Here is a 22,922-nt window from a genome sequence, read left to right on the forward strand (position 1 = left end):
AAGATTCGTTATCATTGCCATGTGGTTTTCTAAATGTTGAGACCTGAAAAAAAAGTTGAATGAAGTATTTGATTTGTATTTTTTTTAAAAAAACCATATATATTTGGGCAAGGAGTGGGGATGTAAAGTGTTTTTTCAGGGAGGGGGCTTTCTGTAGATGCGATAGAGTATTGCTGTAGAGGAACAGCCTCTCTATTATAGAGGACACTCTTATGGATGGCTAAGTCTTGTTAGCTCAGTACCTCTTTCAAAGCACCTGTCCCTTTTTTTGTGTGTAACTAATGAATGCTTGGGGCTTATTTAGCCAAAATGAAGAGCCTTACATATTTCCTCTTGATTATGCTTTTAAGATGGGTAAAGTGACTGTTGCTCATTTAAAATGTGATAATGCCCAGTCAAGACTGGTCAGACCTTTTAGGAGGTCTCCTAGAAAGAGGCTCAATGATTGTCTGCTTCTCTCTTCAGAAATTAAACGGATTCCTCCCTGTGGTTAAAGTCAGTGTTTCAGGGAAAGGATTCCCTATAAATTTCCATTTCTCGATTAAGTCTTTATAAGTATATTTTTAACTAATGGGGCTTTGCACTCTCTGCAGAGGGAGTGAGGTGCATTTGCAATCGGCTTTCGCTCACCACTAAGATGGATGCAGAGCATCCGGAACTCAGGAGTTACGCTCAGAGCCAAGGTTGGTGGACAGGAGAGGGCGAGTTCAATTTTTCCGAAGTCTTTTCTCCAGTTGAGGATCATCTAGACTGCGGTGCTGGCAAAGACAGCTTAGAAAAACAAGAAGGTGAGTTAGTCTGTCCCTCACGATTCTCCTTCTCATAACCCTTTCTCTTGCAGCTGTTTCTGAGAACTTGTCTGAACTTAGAAGGGTGAACAAAGAGGAATACAGAATAGCCCTTGTATGTAAAGACCAGCTTGTGCTAAAAGTCCCTGATGTGCAGGCAAGAAAACAACTTGTATTTATTTTTACATGGTGCTTCCTCATCCCTGGAGGTTTCCTGCTCCTACCCATGTTGTTCTCCTTTAATCTCTGATGTCATTGTGTTGCCTTTTGTAGTACTTATTGCAGCCATCCTCTTACATCACTAGTTATATATTTGACTCATCTTCCCCTGCTATACTAGCCTGCTGGGTCTTAAGGGCAGAGGTGTTGTCTCTTACTCATCTAAGGGCCCCCTGTATAGTTTTTTGTTCCATGGACACTTGATGAGTTGAATTGTTGCCACTCCATCCGCCAACTAGTTACTAACTTTATTTATTTATTTATTTATTTATTTATTTATTTATTTATTGAGACAGGGTGTCACTCTGTTGCCTAAGCTCAAGTGTGTTGGCACAATCTCGACTCACTGCAGCCTCCACCTCCTGAACTCACGTGATCCTCCCTCAGCTGCACCCCTGCTGCCATCCCAGTAGCTGGGACTACAAGCATGTGCCACCATTTCTGGCTAATTTTTTTTTTTTTGTAGAGACAGGGTCTCATGTTGTTGCCCAGGCTGGTCTGACACTCCTGGGCTCCAGGGATTTGCCCGCCTTGGCCTCCCAAAGTGCTGAGATTACAGGCCTAAGCCACCACACCCAGCCCCTAGTTATTAACTTAATCAGAATCCATATTTAGGTATATGTATGGTGACTAGATAGCTTCTTTCTTTTGTGCCTATGCGGAAATCCTTCCAAAAAACCCGCAACAGTCATTCTATATTTGTTGGTGATGCATGTATTTTATAAGCCAAAGTTTTGGATCATTTAGAACAGGGGTCAGCAAACTATGACCTGTTGGCAGCTGCGTGTTTTGAAAATAAAATTTTATTGGACTGTAGCCACACCCATTTATTTATATATTGTTTGGGGCAGCTTTGTCACTATAATGGCAGAGTTGAGCAGGTGCAACAGGAAAGTTTCAACAGAAATTGTATGGCCCATAAACCTGAAATATTTACTGTCAGGCCAGGTGCATGCTTGTAATCACAGTACTTTGGGAGGCTGAGGCAGAGGATCACTTGAGGCTAGGAGTTCAGTTTGAGACCAACCTGGGTAACTCAGCAAGACCTCATCTCTCCAAAGAAATGAACAAAATTAGCCAGACATGATGATGCGTGTCTATAGTTCCGGCTCCTCAGGGGGCTGCGGTGGGAAGATTTTTTAAGCCCCGGGGTTCAAGGCTGCAGCGGGCTGTGATTGCACCACCTCACTCCAGCCTGGGTGACAGAGTGAGACCCTGTCTCTTTAAAAAAAAAAAACAAAAAGGAAGGAAAATGTTTCCTGGCTCTTAATCTAGAACACTTTTAGGACTTTTGCTATAGTACTTATGTAATATATTCTGGGTAGGAAGGTAAGAAAATATTCACTTTTAAATGGGAGCTTTAAAAAAATCAAAATTGTTTTAATTTTAAAAATCTAGCTGGATGAAAGATATTAAATAATGTTGCCAAAACATCAGCTGTAAATCTGATAAAGCCTTTAGGTCTAGCTACTAATTTACAGGAAATACAGAGGATAGAGGAACAAATACGCTATTTAATATAATAATTGCCAAGACCAGCTCGGTCGGGGAGAGCCTAACCCAATGGCGCCAGAAGAATTAAAGACACACACACACAGAAATATAGAAGTGTGGAGTGGGAAATCAGGAGTCTCACAGCCTTCAGAGCTTTGAACAGAGATTTACCCATGAATTTATTGACAGCAAGCCAGTGATAAGCATTGTTTCTATAGATTATAGATAAACTAAAAGTATTAGATTAACTAAAAGTATTCCTTACGGGAAACAAAGGGATGGGCTGAAATAAAGGGATGGGTCCGGCTAGTTATCTGCAGCAGGAGCATGTCCTTAAGGCACAGATCGCTCATGCTATTGCTTGTGGTTTAAGAACGCCTTTAAGCGGTTTTCCGCCCAGGGTGGCCCAGGTGTTCCTTGCCCTGATTCCCGTAAACCCACAACCTTGCAGCGTGGGCGCCATGGCCATCACAAACATGTCACAGTGCTACAGAGATTTTGTTTATGGCCAGTTTTGGGGCCAGTTTATGGCTAGATTTCAGGGGGCCTGTTCCCAACAAATAATGCCATGAGGATGCCATCTGCAAAGCTTACACTGTGCGCAGCTACAGGAAAGATGACTCTGACAACTAAGATGCAAGCTGAGTGGGTGCAGTGGCTCATGCCTGCAATCCAAGCACTTTGGGAGGCCCATGGAGGGTGGATCACTTGAGGCCAGGAGTTCAAGAGCAGCCTGGCCAACATGGTGAAACCTCATCTCTACCAAAAAAATACAAAAATTAGCCAGGCGTGGTGGTGCATGCCTATAGTCCCAGCTACTGGGGAGGCTGAGGTGGGCGAATCACTTGAACCTGGGAGGTGGAGGTTGCGGTGAGCCGAGATTGCACCATTGCACTCCAGCTGGGGGGACAGAGCCAGACTCCGTCTCAAAAAAAAAAAGATGCAAGGGGAAAAAACAAGAGGCAGACGTTTCCAATTCTGATTGATTCCAATTCAAATCAATAGGCTCATTTATAAGACAATGAGGAAATCTGAACACTGGACAGTTGAAGCAATCAAGGATTTGTTGTTAATATTTCTAGGTATGACATGTAAGTAGAGATTTATAAAGAGGATGTGAATGTGCCAACAAACCTTCTCTCCATGTGATGCTTCAGTTCCATCATGGTGAACACAGACTGAAATAGTGTTTTAACAAATTATAACCCAGGGGAAGTTGTAGAAATGGGATCTCATGTAATCAAGGATTTGTTTATCTGTTTATCTGTGGTCACAGCCAACAGTCCTAATGGCTCTGAATATTCTAAATGCCTCTCTGTGCATATATTTCCCACTGCAGAGAGGACATTCTCCAAATAGAGTATTGACTCTGACCAGCAAGAGTTTATGGGAGCGAGCTTGGTGGACTGTGCGTAGTAGATTGTGCATACTTTCTTGTGGATGTCTATTGAGTTATTGTACTGATTGAGGTACAGCTAAATGCTGTAACAAAGACACCCCACATTAACGTGGCTTAAAGAAAATAGTAGGTTATTTCTCTCCCATTTTACAGTTCAGGTATATATGACCAGTCCATGGCTGGTTACTGTGACTCAACACAGGAATTCCATTTGTGGTCCACTTGTTTGCATCTCCTAGTTGGCAGGAAGGGAGAAAATACAAACAAAAGGCAAACATACCTTGTTTTTAGGTGTGATGAGGAATTGCACACATTGTTTCTGCTTGTCTCCTATTGATCAACATTTATCACATGGCCACATATAGTCACAAGGGAAGTGGGGAAATAGACTCTGTAGTTTGGTAATTATAGTCCCAGATATAATTTCAGAGTTTTTATTACTAAAAAGAGAACAGAGTGAATGGATTTTAGTTAGTGGCCCGCCACAGTTTTGTGTTGTATCTACTCTTTCCATTTGTCTGTCTTTCGTGTTTTTGCAGAAAGCATCACAGTGCAGACTATGATGAACACCTTACGGGACAAAGCCAGTGGAGTGTGCATAGACTCCGAGTCTTTCCTCACCACAGCCAGTGGAGTGTCTGTCCTGCCGCAGAATAGAAGCGCTCCGTGCATTCACTACTTCACTGGGACCCCCGATCCTTCCAGGTTTGTCCGAGGCCTGGTCACATAGGGAGAACATGACTGCTTCCCTTGAAAGCTCATTCAGCAAGTGCGTAGTAAGTGCCTGACCATGTCCTCCCCTTGGATAACAAAGTCACATTTTTCAGTCAGCCTCATTGTGGGCAGTGTAGCACCAAGGGCTTTGATTAAGTGAATTCCTTGGTTTTAGTCACGTAGTATTTATGACAGTCAGGGAATCTAGTAGTTCTTTTAAATTTATTAGGTTGGTGCAAAAGTAATTGTGGTCCTTACCATTACTTTTGCACCAACCTAATATCAAATATTTACTGAGTGTATATCATGGGCCAAGCATTGTGTGGTACATGAGGGATACAGAAATGAACAAAACACAGCGAGACAGAGAGATGTGGGAATGCTCATGATTTATCAGAACAACCAGTTCCTGTGAGTTAGAGAATAAAACAGTTCAGAGGCAATACAGATGGAAGTAACTTCACGTGTACTGGCCCCTCTTTAAGACATTGTGGTTTAGGGGGTTGCTTTCTGCCCTTGTACTTCAGCAAAAAGGCAGCATTACACAGGGATAAAGAACGCAGCCTCTAGAATGGCCTGCCAGGATTTTGAATCCGACCTCTGCCCCATAGTAGCTGAATAAGTTATTTCACCTCTCTAAGCTTCAGTTTCTGTATTTGTACAATGGGGATAATACCAGCTCCTACCTTTACATGCTTGTTGGGAGGATTAAATGAGATAATCCAAGTCAATACACAGTAGATTTTACGATTATTTATGAAGACGATCTCTGATCTCCCAGGCAGACAGCAGCGCCTCTCCCCAGGAACATTCTGTCATGTATATCAGGAATCACGTCATCAGTAGCTTAGAACCAGCTGTCCAGTGGTTTCTAGATCTGTTCATTGCTAGAATCACTTGGAGGAGTTTTCAAAAAATACAGGTTCCTTGACTGAAACCTATTGTATGAGAATCTTTGAGGTGGACCTAGGAATCTGTCAGGTAAGTCTGGATCCTCAGCCTGCAAGGTTCTAGAAGGCTGCCTATTCCAGTAGGTTCTCTGGTGTTTTTTTGGGTATTCCATTGGCTGATCATCATTATCACTGAAAGTCAGCTTGTTAAACCTTTGAATCTGCTTCCAGGGTATTTGCTGGTATTACATTTCATTCGTTTTGCAGCTGAAAATATTTATTCTCCTTTTACTGTTTCAGGAATATAAGACAATGATTGCATCTTGCTAGGGACTGATTCTTAGATGCCTCAGGGGAAAAGTGAAGCGCCTCTTGTGACTCTTTGGCCTCATTTTTAAACTACTGCCAATGTCAATAGATCTTTCTAACCAGACCTGACTGGGGAACTCAGTATTAGCTGTTCTTAGTTTTTCATTCACTCATTCATTCAACAAACGCTAAGCACCTACTGTGTACCAAATATTATGTTTGTTGTATACCATGGATGAAGTGTGTACAAGGAAAATGGTGGCACAAATGAGATGATGAAGGGGAAAGCTTCACAGAGGACAGAGCTCTTGAGCACTGGGCGTTGTGGGAAGAGTAGGGGTTCGTTAGGTAAAAAGCAGGAAGAGCAGTCTGGGTGGAGAGGACGGCACGTGCAAAGGCAGAGAGGCATGAAACCACATGACCACGGGCTAGAGCCGTGCATCCTCCCAGAGATGGTGCTGGTCACTAGGTGCCCATTGCTCCTCTACTCCCAGCCCCTCTGTGAAACAAACCCAGCACCCTCCCGTGGCACCCCTGTCAGCCTTTATCAGTGAGCCTCAACTGCTCGACGCTGCTCCTGGCAGCCTCTCAGGAGGCTCCTCCTGTGTGAGTCCAGTTGCTATTCCCTTGATTTTGTCTCCCAGTTCTGAATCCTTGGGCTCCATGGCTGTACCTTCTACCCACTTTTTGGCCCAGCGGATTTGGGGCTCCGTCTTCCCCTTGTGTCTGGGCCGCCCTCCTCCTGAACTGTGACCTAGTTTGCTCCCCTAATGCTAGTGGCTCAATAGCCCCTTGTGAGGACCCTGCTGGGTGACAGGGGTACATACAGATATTTGGAGTTCTATTTTCAGGTGTCTGGAATGCTCTGCGAAAGTATTTGGGCATGGCTTTTTAGGGAACAGGAGCCTTTCAAAGAGTGGGTTGAGCTGAACCAACTCCTGTTGTTCCTGATGTCTCAGATACTGGCTCTAACTGTGCTCAGGAGACAGGGCCTTGTGAGCCCAGGATACTGATGTAAAGGAACTCTACTTCCTAGGCTGAAGGACACAGCCTAATCCAGTTGTAACAATGGCTGGGCAATAGCCTTCTGGTAGTTAAAACGAAAAAATTTTAAGTGCTTTTAAAAGAAAATTATTCATGGTTAAATTAATTTCAAAGACCTTGTGTTATAGAAGATTAAGACCCTTCTGGAAGACATTCATTATTATCTTCCATGGTAAAAGAGCTGCATTTCCTACCGTGACTGTAGAACTGTCATACGTTGTTATTCTTTCTATTCAACATTTCAGTGTTTCTCTGTAATTGAGCATGCTCGACTTATTGTATTTTGTCAGCAAGAAACATAATTACTTTTTCTTAGATTTTTAGGCAAGAAAATTAGGGAGATTTTGGCTTCTGTTAATGCTAAAACTGTTAGAAATCGCTTCATAGTAGCGGACTTGGAAAAGAACCACACTTTAGTCTTTACCCTTCCCAGTTAATGTTAAAACCAAAAAACATGATCTTCCTGTTGTCTGCCTGCCTGGACACTTCTCTGTCCTTTTCTCACTGTATTAATTATAGATCTTTTCCTTGAAATGATTTGCGCTCACATCCTCTTTTCCCCTCCCCTCCCTCCCTCCTTCCCTCCCTCCTACTATGTGCTAGGTACTATGTAAGGTTGAGAGGTGGAAGGAGATGCTGAAGGCAGAGTTTGAATGCTTGAGGGAGATGCAGAAGTTCTTCACTTAATAATATTGAGAAGGCAAATTCCATCACATCAACACTGTGCGGAGTCAGTGTGTGCCACAGTCATTCAAAGAGTGACACCGATTGGCTTTAGTGTACTGGTTCTGACCTTTGGAAACCATTTCCTAGGAAGCCAGCACTTGTTAAGGCTTCATTGATGTGAAGAATTGGAGCGGGGAGGAGTAGAGAAGTACCTTAGCATTGTGAGACAGTGTGAAATTCGGAGTCTTACAGTGTGCTGGAACCACGGAGAGCTGATTGTGAAGAGAGCCTCTCTTCCCAACTCCACATGTGGTGATGTCATTGGCCCCTTGAAATGGGCCACAGTGAGGGTATTTACACTACAGAAATTGGCAAATGCCATAAATCTGAGCTAATTTTTTCAGAGATGTAGTTGTTAGACCAGTAAACCACTGAGAGGCCCCCACATGCAGGAAAATACACAAATAAATACTCAAGATACAGGCCAGGTGTGGCCGCTCACGCCTGTAATCCCAAGCACTTTGGGAGGCTAAGGTGGGTGGATCGCTTGAGGTCAGGAATTCCAGACCAGCCTGGCCAACATGGCGAAACCCTGTCTCTACTAAAAAGAAAATACAAAAATTAGCCAGGCGTGGTGGCGCGCGCCTGTAATCCCAGCTATTCTGGAGGCTGAGGCAGGAGAATCACTTGAACCTGGGAGGCAAATGGTGCAGTGAGCTGAGATTGAGCCATTGCACTCCAGCCTGGGTGACAAAGTGAGACTCTGTCTCAAAAATAAAATAAAATAAATACTCAAGATACAGGATGGGTAAACCAGAAGGCGGGGAGAACGTAGAAGTTCTAAGAAAATAGCGTGTCTGAGCCACTTTAACTAGTGGCAGGGTGCTGGAGAGATGCCAGGACATTCCCCTCCACCCCACCTCCTTACTTATGTGTGCGTTTTCTTTGTTTCTTCCTCTTCTCCTCTCAGTGTACTCATCTTTTTTTCTCTTTTTTGAGATGGAGTCTCACTGTGTTACCTAGGCTGGAGTGCAGTGGCGCGATCTTGGCTCACTGCAACCTCCGCCTCCTGGGTTCAAACAATTCTCCTGCTTCAGCCTCCTGAGTAGCTGGGACTATAGGCACCCACTACCACACCCGGCTAATTTTTTATTTTTAGTAGAGATGGGGTTTCACCATGTTGGCCAGGCTGGTCTCGAAGTCCTGACCTCAGGTGATCCACCTGCCTCTGCCTCCCAAAGTGCTGGGCCACTGTACTAATCTTGAGAAGTTAAATTGAGAAGTTAAAATGGCCAAGACATTACCATCTAGATAATTCAAATGTCAGAAACAGCTTTTTGTTACTGGAGCAAACATTATGAGCCTTGGTCAGCATGACTCATGCAGCCTTTGGAGCCACGTGGGGCACAGCCTGCACAGATAGACACAGAGCTGAAGGCCCTAGGCTACGTGGTGCCTACCCCTCCAATTCCATTCTGAATTCTTCCAACACCAGTCGTCTCCTCTCTCTGTCCTACACGTTTGACTTTTCAAAACTTCCCAGAGCCTCTGAATCCAGCCCACTATCCTTAAGGCTGTTCAGTGCTTCAAAAGTACTGGTTCTCTTTCCCTTTAAAATGGAAACTCCCTTCATGGATTAGTTCTGCTTTCAGCCAGGTGTGACTTTAAATGTTTTTTTTTTTTTTTTTTTTTTTTGGTTTATTTTAATTTTTGTGGGCACATAGAAAGTGTGTATGTTTATGGGACCCAGGTGTGACTTTGACTCTATGATTAAAGTCGCTCACAGTGAAGCTGGAATAAACATAGATGAACCACTCTGAGGGGCACCTGCGTTTTTGAGAGAAACTTGGTATTGCAGGTTTATTTGAGATTGGTTCAAATGTGGGCAGCTTCCTCTGAACAGGGGTTTTTGTGTTGTTCTTTCTGTGCTAACTCTCCTCGGTAGATTTGCCAGGAACTCCAGGTCACAGGATCAGCCTGGTTTGTTGTTTAGAGAATTTCTGCATCTTCAGTAAGAGCAGAGCCATGTTGGAGGACAACACTGTTGGCTAGCCACTGATATTAAATTATAAATTCTAAAGCACAAGAAGTATTTTATTTTTCTGCAGTAGTGCAAGGTGTATGGAAAAACTAACAGAAGAATGTAAGAGTGAGAGGTAGTGGGGAAAACTGACCTTGCATTTAGATCTGAATTTACTTCTAGATCTGCCACTTAGTAGGAATGTGATTTTGGACAAAGCACTTAGCTTCTGTGAGCCTCAGTCATCTCATATGTAAAATGGGACAGAAATGTTTGCCCTTCTTTGTTCACTGCTGTATCCCTAGTACCTAGAACAGCATCTGGTACTCCGCCAGGACTCAACACATATTTGCTGAATGAATGAATGAATGAATAAGAGTACCATGAGAATTGAATGCAGATGCTTTGAGAATTATGCTGTGCTATAAAATGTTAGAGATTTTCATGATAATATTGCTGTTCTTCCAAAATGAGAAAACAAATGATTGGAAAATAGTTTTTTTGCATTGGCATGCTGCCTCCCTCACAAGGCTTTAGAGGGAAAAAGGGACAGATGAGGGAACGGTGTGTCCAGTGGAGTATGTTTCTTGGCTGTGCCTCACATTGTCACTCAAGGCTAAAATTCTGCAGATCTCTGCAACGGAGCTTGCAAGGCCACGCTGTGCATCGTGTCATGGGACTGTGTGCCTCAGCCCTTAGATTCGTCTTCGTGAGAGCTGAAGGCTGAAGGGAGGCTTCCTTTAGTGTTGCTCGTGGTCTCATTAGTTTAACTGCCCCCCACAAGGTCCCTTTAAAGTAGCTCAGCCAGCTCTGAACCTCCTCATGAACTGGTTGCTGGGCTACGCCTCGCCATTGGAAGCACTCTGTCCTTTTGGGCCCATCAGCTTGTATTCCTGTCACACCACACCACAGAAGGCTGAGTGACTGGGGCAAATTCCCAACCCAGGGTTTGGTGACTTTTCCAAAGGTCGGTCTGAGAGTCAGCCCTGAGGACAGAGGCGGAATCAGCCTTCTGGAGCCTTTTCAGTTGTGTTCCGCATCCAAGCCGTCCGCGGGACACTCGGGGGCATCCCATGCGTGTGATGAAGTGGGCCTCATCCTGGTCAGGTGGGCTGGGCACGGTTGGGTGTATCTGCTAATTGTACGTGGTAGAGACAGTGGGTGTATCTGTTAACGGGCTTTTATTAATTAAAGTAGCATTTAAGAAGCTACCATCTGTGGCTCACCTGTGGGAAAATGTCAGAGTATCTCCTTACCTATTTGGAATTCTAAGTGTGTTTTTCTGTAAAGATTGGCAAGAAATCAAAACGTTTGGGAACCACTGAGTTACCCCCGTTCCCCTTTTCTGGGTACATAGACACAAATGATAAAACCTGAATTATAGATAATTTCCACATCCTGGTTTAAGCAAATATTAATATTGCAATTATTATCAGCAATAATTTTTGTTAATATTTCATGTAGTTATTATTTTTTAGATATCCTTATTTATTTATTCAATCTCAAGCTTTTAACCACCTCAATACATTTAGGCTTTATATTTTTTATTAGTTGAATATACTAAACTTTGAAAAAATCTTTGGAGAGCTTTGGCTGCTTTAGAATATTTTGGGAACCTCCTCATATTTATTATGTATTCTTTTTAAACTAAAATGGCTAGATGAGAAGGACAAACTTATGGTATCTCTTCTCTTAGAAAAGCCACCAGACACCCTCATTGATTAACTTCTCCATTCCAGTGAGCTTGGGGTGGGTTTAAGGTGACATCACATAGGGCATTCTGAGTTTTTACTAGGCATTTATCCTCTATTGGATACAGAAGACCGTGACTGTGGTCAGCATGAGCTTACTGAAGCTGGCATCACCAGTTTACAAGCTTCATGACAGAAATAGAAATAAACTAGTTGTAGAAGTTGGGAGGGACTGTTGAGATCACTGTAGTCAGACGAGAGCCAGAGAGGGAAAACCATGGGCCCACAGTGGGTCAGAGGCAGAGCAGGGACTCACACCCCCGTTCCAAGTCCCAGCCCAGTTACCTGCCCTGCCCTGCGGGAGGTAGCTCCGCCCAGCGGTGCTGCCAGGCTGTTCCCTTCCCTCACTTCTTGGCATGGCTTTCCCAAGGGGTTCTGTGTCAGAAGAGACCTGAGATGCACAGTAAGGGAAGCACTGAGGTTTTAGGGGTGAAATGGCAGGTTTCCTGATAAAGATACCGCTCCCATTGGGTTTGGAGTGGGCTTTGGAGTGGCATGGGGATTGAATGAAGTAGCATTGCATGGTGCCTGCTCAGTGGGCTCCGCTGGAGGGCGTGGTCGCAGTTCCCTTGGCTGCCAGGTGTTGAGCCTGCACCAGCCCCACTGTGAAGCCTAACAGCCCGGGTGGGAGTCTTGGCTCTGCCCAGTTCTGCCCAGCGCAGGGCCCTGGAGCTGAGAAGATGAGAACCGAGCTGACTGGGCTGCTGGGCGGGAGCCGCGGGCCTGTCCACCACTGAAGGGTCTCTGTGCCAGCCAAGGAGGCTGATGCTGCTGATGTGACGTGCACTGACTTCCCAGGAAACCCCTAGTGCTGTCTGGTCCTGAAGGGTAGGATGCCTGCCTGTTGTGAGGCAGTCCTGCTGTCAGAGCCCAGAGGTAGCCTGGAGGCAGCTGGTTGTGGATGACTAGGCGTGCTCTCTCCTGGCCCTCCTCCTCCCCACTGCTCCATTGCCCTCTTTCAGTGAGCGCTCCATCTGCAGCCCTTTTGCAGAATCAACTGACTCACCAATTAGAGAATTCAATTTCATGTAGTCAAAATTGGTTTAAACAGTTTTAGGTTTTGCAATAATTCCTTTTTCATATTCAACAGCCATTCATTCAACACTCAGTGGAGGGGTGGAGCAATCATTTATTTTCAAGGGCTGTAGGAAGTGGAAGTGTGTGTTCCTTCTGTGCAAGGATAGTTCCCCTGTGTCTTTAGGGGGGACTTCTTTTGATGATGGCTGGGGAGGGAAGGTTCTTGGCAGGGCTTGACTTTGAGCAGGTGGGCGCAGCCTGGCATGCCTTGTGCTTCCCAGTGGATTGGAGGATGGGCCCAGTCTCCAATTATATTTACGTCACCTATAGAGAACAGCAGAGTACTTGACACTAGTCCTCAACTAGTACCACTCAGTTTACCAGCTTGGGGTACGAAGGTCTTACTGCTTTTAATACTGAAATTAAATTAGTCTGGGCCCCAATTTTGCATATTGTGATCAGTGTCTTTCTTTTCTCACTTGAGACTCCTGTCCCATGGCAACATCAGAAAGCTAACCTAAGAGGGTACATCTCATTACTGTTGTGTTTTTAGTAGTGCTCTTCAGACTTGGATATGTCATGAATCCACAGGGATCTTATTAAAAATGCAGATTCTGATTCAGCAGGACAGGGTGGGGCCTGAGGTTCTGTAGCCAATACTGTTGCTGCAAGTCCAAGAACAAAATTGGGTAGCAAGGGTTACTGGCTTCCAGTCCCTTTTCAGGTCATGGCATACCTGAATATAGTTTTTGTTTGTTTGTTTTGTTTGTTTTTGAGACAGAGTCTCGCTCAGTCACCCAGGCTGGAGTGCAATGGCATGATCTCAGCTCACTGTAGCCTCTGCCTCCCAGGTTCCAGCGATTCTCCCATCTCAACCTCCTGAGTAGCTGGGATTACAGGAGCACTGCACCACATCTGGCTAATTTTTATTTATTTTTTTTTTTTATTTTTTTTTTTTTTTGAGGCGGAGTCTTCACTCTGTCGCCCAGGCTGGAGTGCAGTGGCGCGATCTCGGCTCACTGCAAGCTCCGCCTCCCGGGTCCGCGCCATTCTCCTGCCTCAGCCTCCCAAGTAGCTGGGACTACAGGCGCCCGCCACCGCGCCCGGCTAATTTTTTGTGTTTTAGTAGAGACGGGGTTTCACCGTGTTAGCCAGGATGGTCTCGATCTCCTGACCTCATGATCCGCCCGCCTCGGCCTCCCAAAGTGCAGGGATTACAGGCGTGAGCCACCGCGCCCGGCCTATCTGGCTAATTTTTAAAAAATTTTTAATAGAAACGGGGTTTTACCATGTTGGCCAGGCTGGTCTCGAACTCCTGACCTCAAGTGATCTGCCTTCCCCAGCCTCCCAAAATGCTGGGATTACAGGTGTGAGCCACCACACCTGGCCCATACCTGAAAATATTAATACCTGTGTGGCACACTGGCAAGGCTGCCTTGGCTTCCTCAAGCCCCAGATGCCCCAGGGCTGAGGGAATCAACATCGTAGCTCACCTCTAGCCCACTTGAGGTACCCAGGATGAGCCACAGTGCACCTGTTGAGAGGAGAAAAAAATGTCCAAATCTGACAAATCTAGCCTGTACATATGGGGCACGTATGGGGAGTTCCTTCTCTCCTGCTGTTATTGCAGGTGCTGCCGCATGGTACAGCTGAAAACAGGCAATCCTTGGGACCCAGAGGTGCCCATGCCTGCCGGGAGCAGCCCTCTCATCCAGCAGTGTTTCCTCTGGGTGTAGGGAGGGTGGGATAAGGCTGTCTCCCCGGTGTTACAGTCAGCTGTATTGGCCCCTCACCCTGTTGGCCTGGGATCCCAGGCCACAGCTGTTTATATGCGTGGCTCTCGTGTGTGTGTGTGTGGTGATGTGTCCTAGACTTGCACAAGTACACACACATGCAGGCATGCGCACAGCCATTTTCCTGAAGATAACATCCATCCTGCTTGAGAACTGAATTGAAGAGAGCCGGAGGGCATTAGCTACCTGCTGTGCCCTGTGCTAGCTCTCTCACACAACCGGACTTCTGTGTGGTGCGCACCCTCCAAGGCCTCTTCTGTCATCTTTCTTACTCTGTCCCCTCCTTGGGTCTGTCAGAGATAGTCCATAGATTTTTCAGTAAGGTAGAACCTCAGAAGAAACTAAAAACAAATCCAAACCAAAAGACCCTTCCTTTCCTGGAGGCTCCTTCTCAGACCACGGTTTAAAAAAAAAAAAAAAAAAAAAAAGGCAAACCTCTCGCTCAGCTAGATGGCTCCTTGCACCGTTTCTCAGAACACTGTTTGCCTCACTTTTTATTGCTAAAAGAGTCCTCTCAAATGGTTCAGAACAAAGGAAGTCTGTTTTGATGTCTCTTTACTGTAAGTAGAGGAATTTGCAGCTTGTAAATGACTGCTAGTTTTACTAAAATAGCGACTAAAACATGCAGTTATGTCTCTCTTGGCACCCACCCACCCACTCATCACCCACACCCACCACCCACCACCCACCCAGCCATCACCCACACCCACCACCCACCACCTCCCACAAGTTGGCTTGGGCAATGTTTGCTGAATAAAAGGATAGTCTCTGGCTGTTCCTGGGCCCTAACCTCTGCCTGGCTGAAGTGCCTCTCCTTCCTCTCCAGATCCATATTCAAGCCTTTCATCTTTGTGGATGACGTAAAACTTGTCCCCAAAACACAGTCTCCCTGTTTTGGGGATGACGACCCTGCCAAAAAGGAGCCTCGGTTCCAGGAGAAGCCAGACCGCCGGCATGAGCTGTACAAAGCCCACGAGTGGGCACGTGCCATCCTCGAAAGTGATCAGGTGAGCTTGCACGAGGGCCACGGAGGCGGAGGCGGGCGGGCCAGGTCAGCGAGGAAGGAGGCAGGGAAGCAGATGACAAGGGAGACCCTCCCCACACCCATCCAGTGTGGCCAGGCTCCTCCCGGAGGCCAGGTTCCCGGGGCCTTTCCTAGAAAGCTGGTGTTCATTTTCCTGCCCAGGCTCTTGAAACCAAATTAAGACAAAGCTTCTCCTTCTCACGTTACTCTGGAACTCAGGAGGCTGAGTATCTTACTTACCTTTACTGTTTACATAGGAATAATAGGAATATGCAGTACAGTAGGGATAACTGTTACATACTGTGTAAAATTATTTATGTACTTTCAGGGGTAAAAAGTTGTATTTGCTGGCAACATTTTATTTAAAGATACAATGATATGTTGTTTCAAAAAAGTTCTGGAGATGGCTGGTGGTGCTGGTCATACAACATTGTGAATGAGTTTAATGCACTGAACTGTACGTTTTAAAGTTTTTAAATGGTAAATTTTATGTTATAATACATATGTTTTACCATAGTACAAACATAGTTTTAGAAAATATTCTCGTATTCCTAGGGTTTTTTGTTTTTGGGGTTTTTTTTTTTTTTGTATTTTTAGTAGGGACAGGGTTTCACCATGTTGGCCAGGCTGGTCTTGAACTCCTGAGCTTAAGCAATCCGCCTGCTTCTGCCTCCCAAAGTGCTGGGATTACAAGCATGAGCCTCCACGCCCGGCCTCATATTCCTAGTTTTAAAAAAGAAGTAGTAATCCTTCAAAGTGCAGCTCTCCCCAGTCCCATACCTTTTGTTAATAAAGTGATAAGTCATCAATTCAAACAAGAAAACCCCCCAAAGCACGTTCCACAGCACCCAGTGTGTCCACAGCAGCCACCCCTGATGGACTTGATATAAAATTCAAGCCTGTATTTTGCTGAAGAGAGGAAGAAGGAATGTGTTTGTTAGACACTCATCAGTTTTCCCCAACTATTTATGTAACCGCTTTTAATAGGTAGGTCCAAATTGGCCTGAAGGGCCCAAAAGGAGGACTTTTTGTATAAATTGGTGCTGTGGATGGGGTGAGCCTCTTGCATTTGACATGGTGGACTATAGAAAAAGGGTATCAAGAGGGAAACCCAAGCAGTCCATCCAGATGACTGCAGACAGCATCTCTGAGAAGGGCTGTCTCACTTTTCTGAGAGCTTGGCCTGCTCTTCCACGGAAGAGACCATTAAACACGTAAAGGTCGCCCAGGTATTTTACATCTCTTCTCCCCACCAGCCTGCAAAGCCTGGCAGAAGATGGCAAGCATGCAAGCTGCCACTGCATTCAACTGCGCTTTCTGCAGGGCTGTCCACAGTAGCTCCTGACGGTGCTTATGTTCTTGGTGGATGGCCGTAAGCCCCCCGTAGATGAAAACTGTCGCTGTGTGGTGGATATTTGGTTAATTCGAATGAAGAGGTAGAAAGGGCTGTGTGTTCAAAGAGATGAGACTGCTGAGGCTGGTGGGTTTTGAAATTTAGAAACGACTCTCAGGTGGAGCCACGGGACGCTGCATGGCGCAGTGGTGGGCGGGTGGTGAGAGCAGCTTCTCAGTTCTGGGACTCGTGGGGCAAATGGAAGCTTTCACTATCACCTGCCGTAAATGAGTGAGTCCCATGGAAGAAGTGAACTCACCATCTCAGAAAAAGAGTGAACAGGGGAGAGACATGGCACCTGTTTATTCATTGATCCATGGTTTTTTTTTTTTTCATTCAATGAACATTTTTTGAGAGTGCCCTCCCAGTCACTGGAGGATAGAAATGAGCCTGGTTCCCATCCAAGGGACCACAGCTGCAGAGGCAAGCCAGCACAAGGTGGGAGACAGCGCCCATGGCAGGGGGAACGGTGTGGCACTGTGCGGGGAAGAGGAGAGGCTTTGCAAGGAGACTGAAGATGGGTGCACGTCGACCAAGCGCTGAGGAAGGGGACGGCCCTCCAGAGGGCAGGGCCACCTGTGCAGGGGCGAGACAGCATCAGAGGCCAGAGGGCTGCAGTGAATTCAGTCCAGCTGAGGAGTAGGGAGATGCAGGGGAAGCATTCCCTCAGTGTCACTCTGGGATCTGAGCTTTGTCCTAAAGGCAGCAGGAAGCTGTGCAAGTGTTCTAAGTCAGGCAGTGACATAACCACACTGGCATTCTAGAACAATCCCTGCGGCAGTCGTGTGAGAAACGGAGTGTGAGGAGGACAGGACCTTGAGCAGGAAGCCAGCTGGCCCCCTAGAGGCTTTCAGTGTCTGCTGCAATGCCCCCCGCTGTTTTGCTGACACCTAAAGCCGTCGTGTCCTTCCTCAGGAGCAAGGTCGCAAGCTGAGGAGCACCATGCTGGAGCTGGAGAAGCAAGGCCTGGAAGCCATGGAAGAAATCCTGACCAGCTCCGGGCCCCTGGACCCTGCAGAAGTGGGGGACCTTTTCTATGACTGTGTTGACACAGAGATTAAGTTCTTTAAGTGAAGTAAGCGCTCCCTTTCCCCTTCTTATTTAAGACTTCCCACCTTACTAAATTACCAGCAAAACAAACCACTCTCCTGTTTGAGTAAAATGAGAAAGTTAAGATGTGGCCTCCTTTTCCGAAGCCAGATCAAACTGTTACCTTGTGTTCCGCCTTGAATCTCACAGTGTCCCCTTCTGCAATGTAGGTCTCCTTCCTGTGCAGTGTAACATGTATCCCGTTGCCTGTTGTTCGGTTGTGTGACTAATTGTGGATTTTAAGCTGCTATTATTGTATTTCAGTGGCAATGGACACATTAGCCTTTTACAAGAGGACTAGAGTTCATCAAGCCTTGAAAGGCAGGCTCCACAGTGCCGAGTTGGCGGGAAAAGCAAATTCTTTTGAAGTCTTAGTCTTTCCCTCAGTAGCGATTTCTTTCAGGTTAACAAGAGGCATTTGTGCACACACACAGGGCTCTCGTGTGTGTTGCCCAGGGGAACCTCCCTGCCTCCTGTGAGTGCATGCCTGTGGTGCACAGTGTCTCCACAGGTGTCTTCCGGGAGACAGGACCAGTGGGAAGGAAGAAAGGGACCCCTCTCCAGTCCTGGCTCCTTCCTACATCCTGGGCTTCTGAAGAAGCTGTCTTCCCATTTTCCGTGCACTGTGCTTACGTGTGGTGGACTGCAGAGCTGCTTCCACGTACAGGAGAGCTGATCATTTATTAGCTAGAACCTATTCACTTCTGAGATTCAGAGGTAGCCATGCTGGTGGCCTTCTGAATCCCTGCATGGATGTCCCAGGAGGCAGCTCTCCCTACACAGCAGCACAACCACCGCAGGATTCCTTGTGTAGAAATGATTCCCAGTCTAGTTACCAACAGCTAGTCCAGGAGTGATTGAATGGCCTTATGGCACAGTTCCACCCACAGAGCGGTGACTCACTCTGCTCACGAGGGAAAGAAAAAGAGGAACTCTTGACTATTTAGATTCTAGTTAAATAGCTGGAATCCTAGCAGTCACTACGTTATCTCAGCAGAGAGACTTTAATTAAACTGATTTGTTTCCAATGTCGGGTTCACTTAAAGGATTTGACTTACCATCAGAGCATAGAAAAGCATGCAAGGAAGACCAGATGGGCTTAGCACTGGGAAGACAGAGGGCAAGGAGGTAACAGATGGATATAGAAGCATTTCTCTGCAGGATACCAGTTCAGGCCCCACCCTTCCTGCCAAGCCCATTACATCCCACAAATCCAAATACAAAGCAGCTGACTTCCCTGGATCTTCCCCCAACTCCTCACACCTCTCATGTCCCAGGAGCTGCCTTCATTCAGGCGGGTAGCTGCACTGGGCGCGGGGTGGTGGTGGGGAGCTTACGGCCACCTATTCAAGCTCTCAGCCACTCCTGAAATGGGCAGAGATGATGAACAGAAGTGTACGTAAATACAGCAGCTAGTGGGAGAGCACCAGTGGGGCCTAATCCTGCCGCCTCATTCTTGGCAGGAATCTGCAAATGGAAACATTGTGAGTATCAGCAATCTGGGAAGTGACAGGGTTAATAACTCCTTCCCAGAAGCTGTATCATGAGATTTGGGGGGACCCAGCCCCATTACATGGATGTGAACAGTGAGGCTCAGAGGTTTTATCAGAACACATTCTTTTTTTCTACCACCTCTCCAAGAGCATGAGTATAGGAGTGCCATGAGCTTTTTGCTCAGCAGTTTTGTAAACTCTGTATATAAAATCATTAACCACACATTGTGGGCGATGGGAAGACAATTTCAGCTGACAGAGTTAACGGCAACCAATAATGGTGGCCTGTAGCTGCTAAGAACTTCACGAAGGTTTGGCCTGGGCTCTCACTGTTGGTGAATTTAGACTGTCCTTTTAGGTGGGGCGGCTATTCTAAAAGTGTCTTTCTATCACTCTTAAGGGGGGGGAAGTGAGGTTCAAGGGTGACGTAGGTCCCTCTCCCCTCCCAAGTCCATGTTCCAAGTGGCTATGTAAAGCAAGATGATGCAGAAAGCTGCTCTAAATTTCACTGCGTGATTTCACCTTCGCCTACTATGAAATGTCTCATCAGTTTAATATGTCTGAGATAACCAAGGTGATTCAGAATTTGACCAAAAGAAGTCTAGTGAGAATTAATTACATAGAAGCCTCGTTTCATTTCTGTGGGCCAAAGGCCATGGATAACCCTACCGCTTTGTGTCATTACCCATTGGGAAACACAATGGCTACTTCTGTTAGGGGACATGGACCTTGGTCAAGCTTCTTAAAGAAGGCAGCCCTAATTGAGGGCTGTCTTGGCTAATGCTAATACTCTGCACCACAATTGTGATGTCCTAGTCCTACCGCTAGAGGGCATGGCACAGCCTGGCAAAAGTTAAAAGGGGCGTGGCAGCTCCCATCGGGTCTGGAAGTGGTCTCTAAGTGCGGTGGACAGTTGTGCATTGGAATGGGTGGAGAAAGAAGAAGAGAGCAGAGAATCTGCTGATGTGGCTGCGCTTACTTTTAGGGATTTTATGTACTTATATTAACAGCTGGAAATAGGTTGTTGGGTTTCGAGCAGGCTGTTATGGTGAGGAATGTTCATTTTTAAATGTTCCCAACAGATTTTGCTTTGGAAAAATGCTTGTTACATGAATAATTTGTTGACCAGGGATTGTTTTTCTGAAGGAGTATGGGGGACATGAATATTCAAGATGAAATGCAAAAATTATGTTCAAGGGTCACAGTGTATAAGTAGCTTCCTAGGAGACCCTTTGTGTATCTTTTCAGACTGGGGTGGGGGCTGAGCATGCTTGTGCAGAAAGAAGCCATGGCCAGAAAGGACAGAATCTCTCCCCCACTCCGTTGCCCTATAACCAAACATAAGCTAGCTAGTCTTGTCTAATAGATGGGATTGACTATAGGTGAAAATAGCCCTCATATTCAAGGACAGAAGCTCTGGCAGGAGTAAATTAGCAAAGCAGAAATAGTACCCTTTCATTCTTGGAGGTGCTTTGAAACTTTAGGTAGAATAAAGATATAATCGAAATTATGGAGATTCCTTGGTGCCCAATAACATAAGACCCGGTGTTATTAGAACGAGTCTTTCTTATAAACTAACAGAGCAGGTATTTGCCCATTAGATCTTAGCTGTGGGGATCCTTACTACTGGGTGAATCATTAGGTATAAAAAATAATCATCAACCAGGCAAATTACTTTGCTTCCTAGCTGATGTCATCCCACATTGGTACAGGTGTTATACAGGTCTGGCTGGTTCTGCAGGGAAGCACACACTGGTACCAGTGTGTCTGTCATGAAACCACTAACTGCATTGCTGACTGAAGAGCCCTCTGTCGTTTATTGAGGAAGGTCTTCAGTTGAGCTCTCAGCCTTAGGAAGGAAGCACGTGGAGGAGGGAGGGAGGAGGCGCCCTCGCTGGGCATGCCCCGTGGAGGGCCAGGAGTGGCAGGTCATGTGCACGTGCTGTTGCAGCACAAGCTTATGCTTCCCGTAGCCGTGGCTTTTCATTCTGCACAGTCCCAGGTCCCAGGTCCCAGCTCCCCTCTTATGGTTTCTGTCATAATGTGCTTTATCTGATTGACTCCAAACATGCCCAAATGTCACCTGCAGATTTCTCGTGGGAACCAATATGTACATGTTTGCAATTATGTTGTGAGAATTTAAATGTGTTAGACGGAAAATGCTATTGGCAGGGAATAATAAAAAAAAAAAAAAAAAAAAATCATTGTTTCCTGCAGTGGGAACTGCCCATGTAGTCTTAACAGTCTTTTGTACAAATATCTACAAAGCAGATAATATCCCTATCCAGTGCTTGCCCTTGGAATTGTCTCTAAATGCATCAAGCATACAATAAAAAAAACCCTGAAATTAACATCCAGTGGAGTGGCCTCTTCTGTTTTGTGTCTGGTAAATAAATGTGGGCCTCAGTCACAACATAGAAGATGTATGAGAAGAGATATATTTTTCTGGCTGGAATATTCAGTAAACAGTCAGTTCAGCAGTTTCTTGCATTATGTAATGTTCTGTGGGTAAATTCAGTCTTTAAATATAAAACCACAACAAAGTATCACCTCACACCCATCAGGATAGCTACTATCAAAAACAACAACAACAACAACAACAAAAAACCACAACCAGAAAATAACAAATGTGGGTGAGGATGTGGAGAAATTGGAACCCTTATGCACTGTTGGTGGGAATGTAAAACAGTGCATCCATCGTGGGAAACAGTATGGAGTTGCTCAAAAAACTAAAAATAGAACTACCCTGTAATCGGGCAATCCCACTTCTGGGTATACACAACAGAGCTGAAAGTAGGGTCTGGAAGAGAGGGTTGCACACCCATGTTCATAGTAGCACTATTCACAGTGCGAAAATCTGGAAGCAACTCAAGTATCCACAGATGGAAGAATGGAGAAACAAAATGTGTTATATCCATACAATGGAATATTATTCATTCTTTAAAAAAAATGGCAGCAGATTCTGACATGCTACGACATGGATGAACCTTAAGGATGTTATGCTCTGTGAAATTAACCAGTCACGAATATTATATGGTTTCATTTCGATGAGGTACCTAGAGCAGTCAAAATCATAGGGACAGAAATTAGAAGGGTGGTTGCTCAGGCTGGTGTGGGGGAGAAATTGGGAGTTACTGTTTAATGAGTATAGAGTTTCAGAAAGTTTTGCAAGATGAGTTATGGAGAGGGATGGTGGTGACGGTTGTACAACAATATGAATGTACACAACACGAATGAATTAAACACTAAACATGGTAAGGATGGTAGACTTTATGTGTATTTTACCACAGTTACTAGAATGGAAGTCTAGATCATCAGAGTGGCTGGTACTGTCTGTACCAGGCATCTTGATTCCAAGGCGTTAGCAATGCCGCAACAGGAGAGGATGCCACTTAGGGAAAAAGCCAGCTCTCTCCACTCCTGTGACCCAGAAATGCCAGCCTGCTTTCCATGACTCTCTCTCCACTGTGACAGGCAAAATGCAACTGAATGTCTGGCTCGGGAAGATAGGACTTAGTCACCTGCAGTGAGTGACCTGTTTCAAGGTCAGGGTAGATGACTGCTCTGTTTACATGACAAGGAACTGCTAATTCTGAAATTTTATTCCCAGTTCTCTTTTCATAAACATTGTACCCTCCTGCACAGCTCTGGGTGACAGAGCCTGCATTCTTTTGCCGGGGCTGCCGTCACAAAGTACCACAAACTGGGCAGCATAACCAGGAGAAATTTCCTGGTTCCCAGTTCTGGAGCGCAGACGTCCCAGGAATAAGGCGTCTGCAGGGTTGGTTCCTTTTGAGGGCCATGAGAGAGAATGTGTTT

At 45.7% G+C, this 22,922-nt stretch overlaps 1 protein-coding gene across 3 annotated transcripts in view; it reads left to right on the top strand.

The window, feature by feature from the left end:
* SCRN1 (secernin 1) overlaps positions 1 to 21,454 on the top strand; it is a 72,296-nt gene extending 50,842 nt beyond the window's left edge. For all 3 annotated transcript variants that reach the window (XM_025378705.1, XM_025378707.1, XM_025378706.1), the window contains 4 exons: positions 594 to 788; positions 4,440 to 4,605; positions 14,931 to 15,111; positions 17,437 to 21,454. In XM_025378705.1, coding sequence (XP_025234490.1) covers positions 594 to 788; positions 4,440 to 4,605; positions 14,931 to 15,111; positions 17,437 to 17,595 — 701 coding nt within the window. In that variant the 3' untranslated portion in view covers positions 17,596 to 21,454. The remainder of the gene's footprint in view (positions 1 to 593; positions 789 to 4,439; positions 4,606 to 14,930; positions 15,112 to 17,436) is intronic.
* Positions 21,455 to 22,922: the final 1,468 nt, after the last annotated feature.

The sequence above is a fragment of the Theropithecus gelada genome, chromosome 3 (genome assembly GCF_003255815.1).
Source record: "Theropithecus gelada isolate Dixy chromosome 3, Tgel_1.0, whole genome shotgun sequence".
NCBI lineage: Eukaryota > Metazoa > Chordata > Mammalia > Primates > Cercopithecidae > Theropithecus > Theropithecus gelada.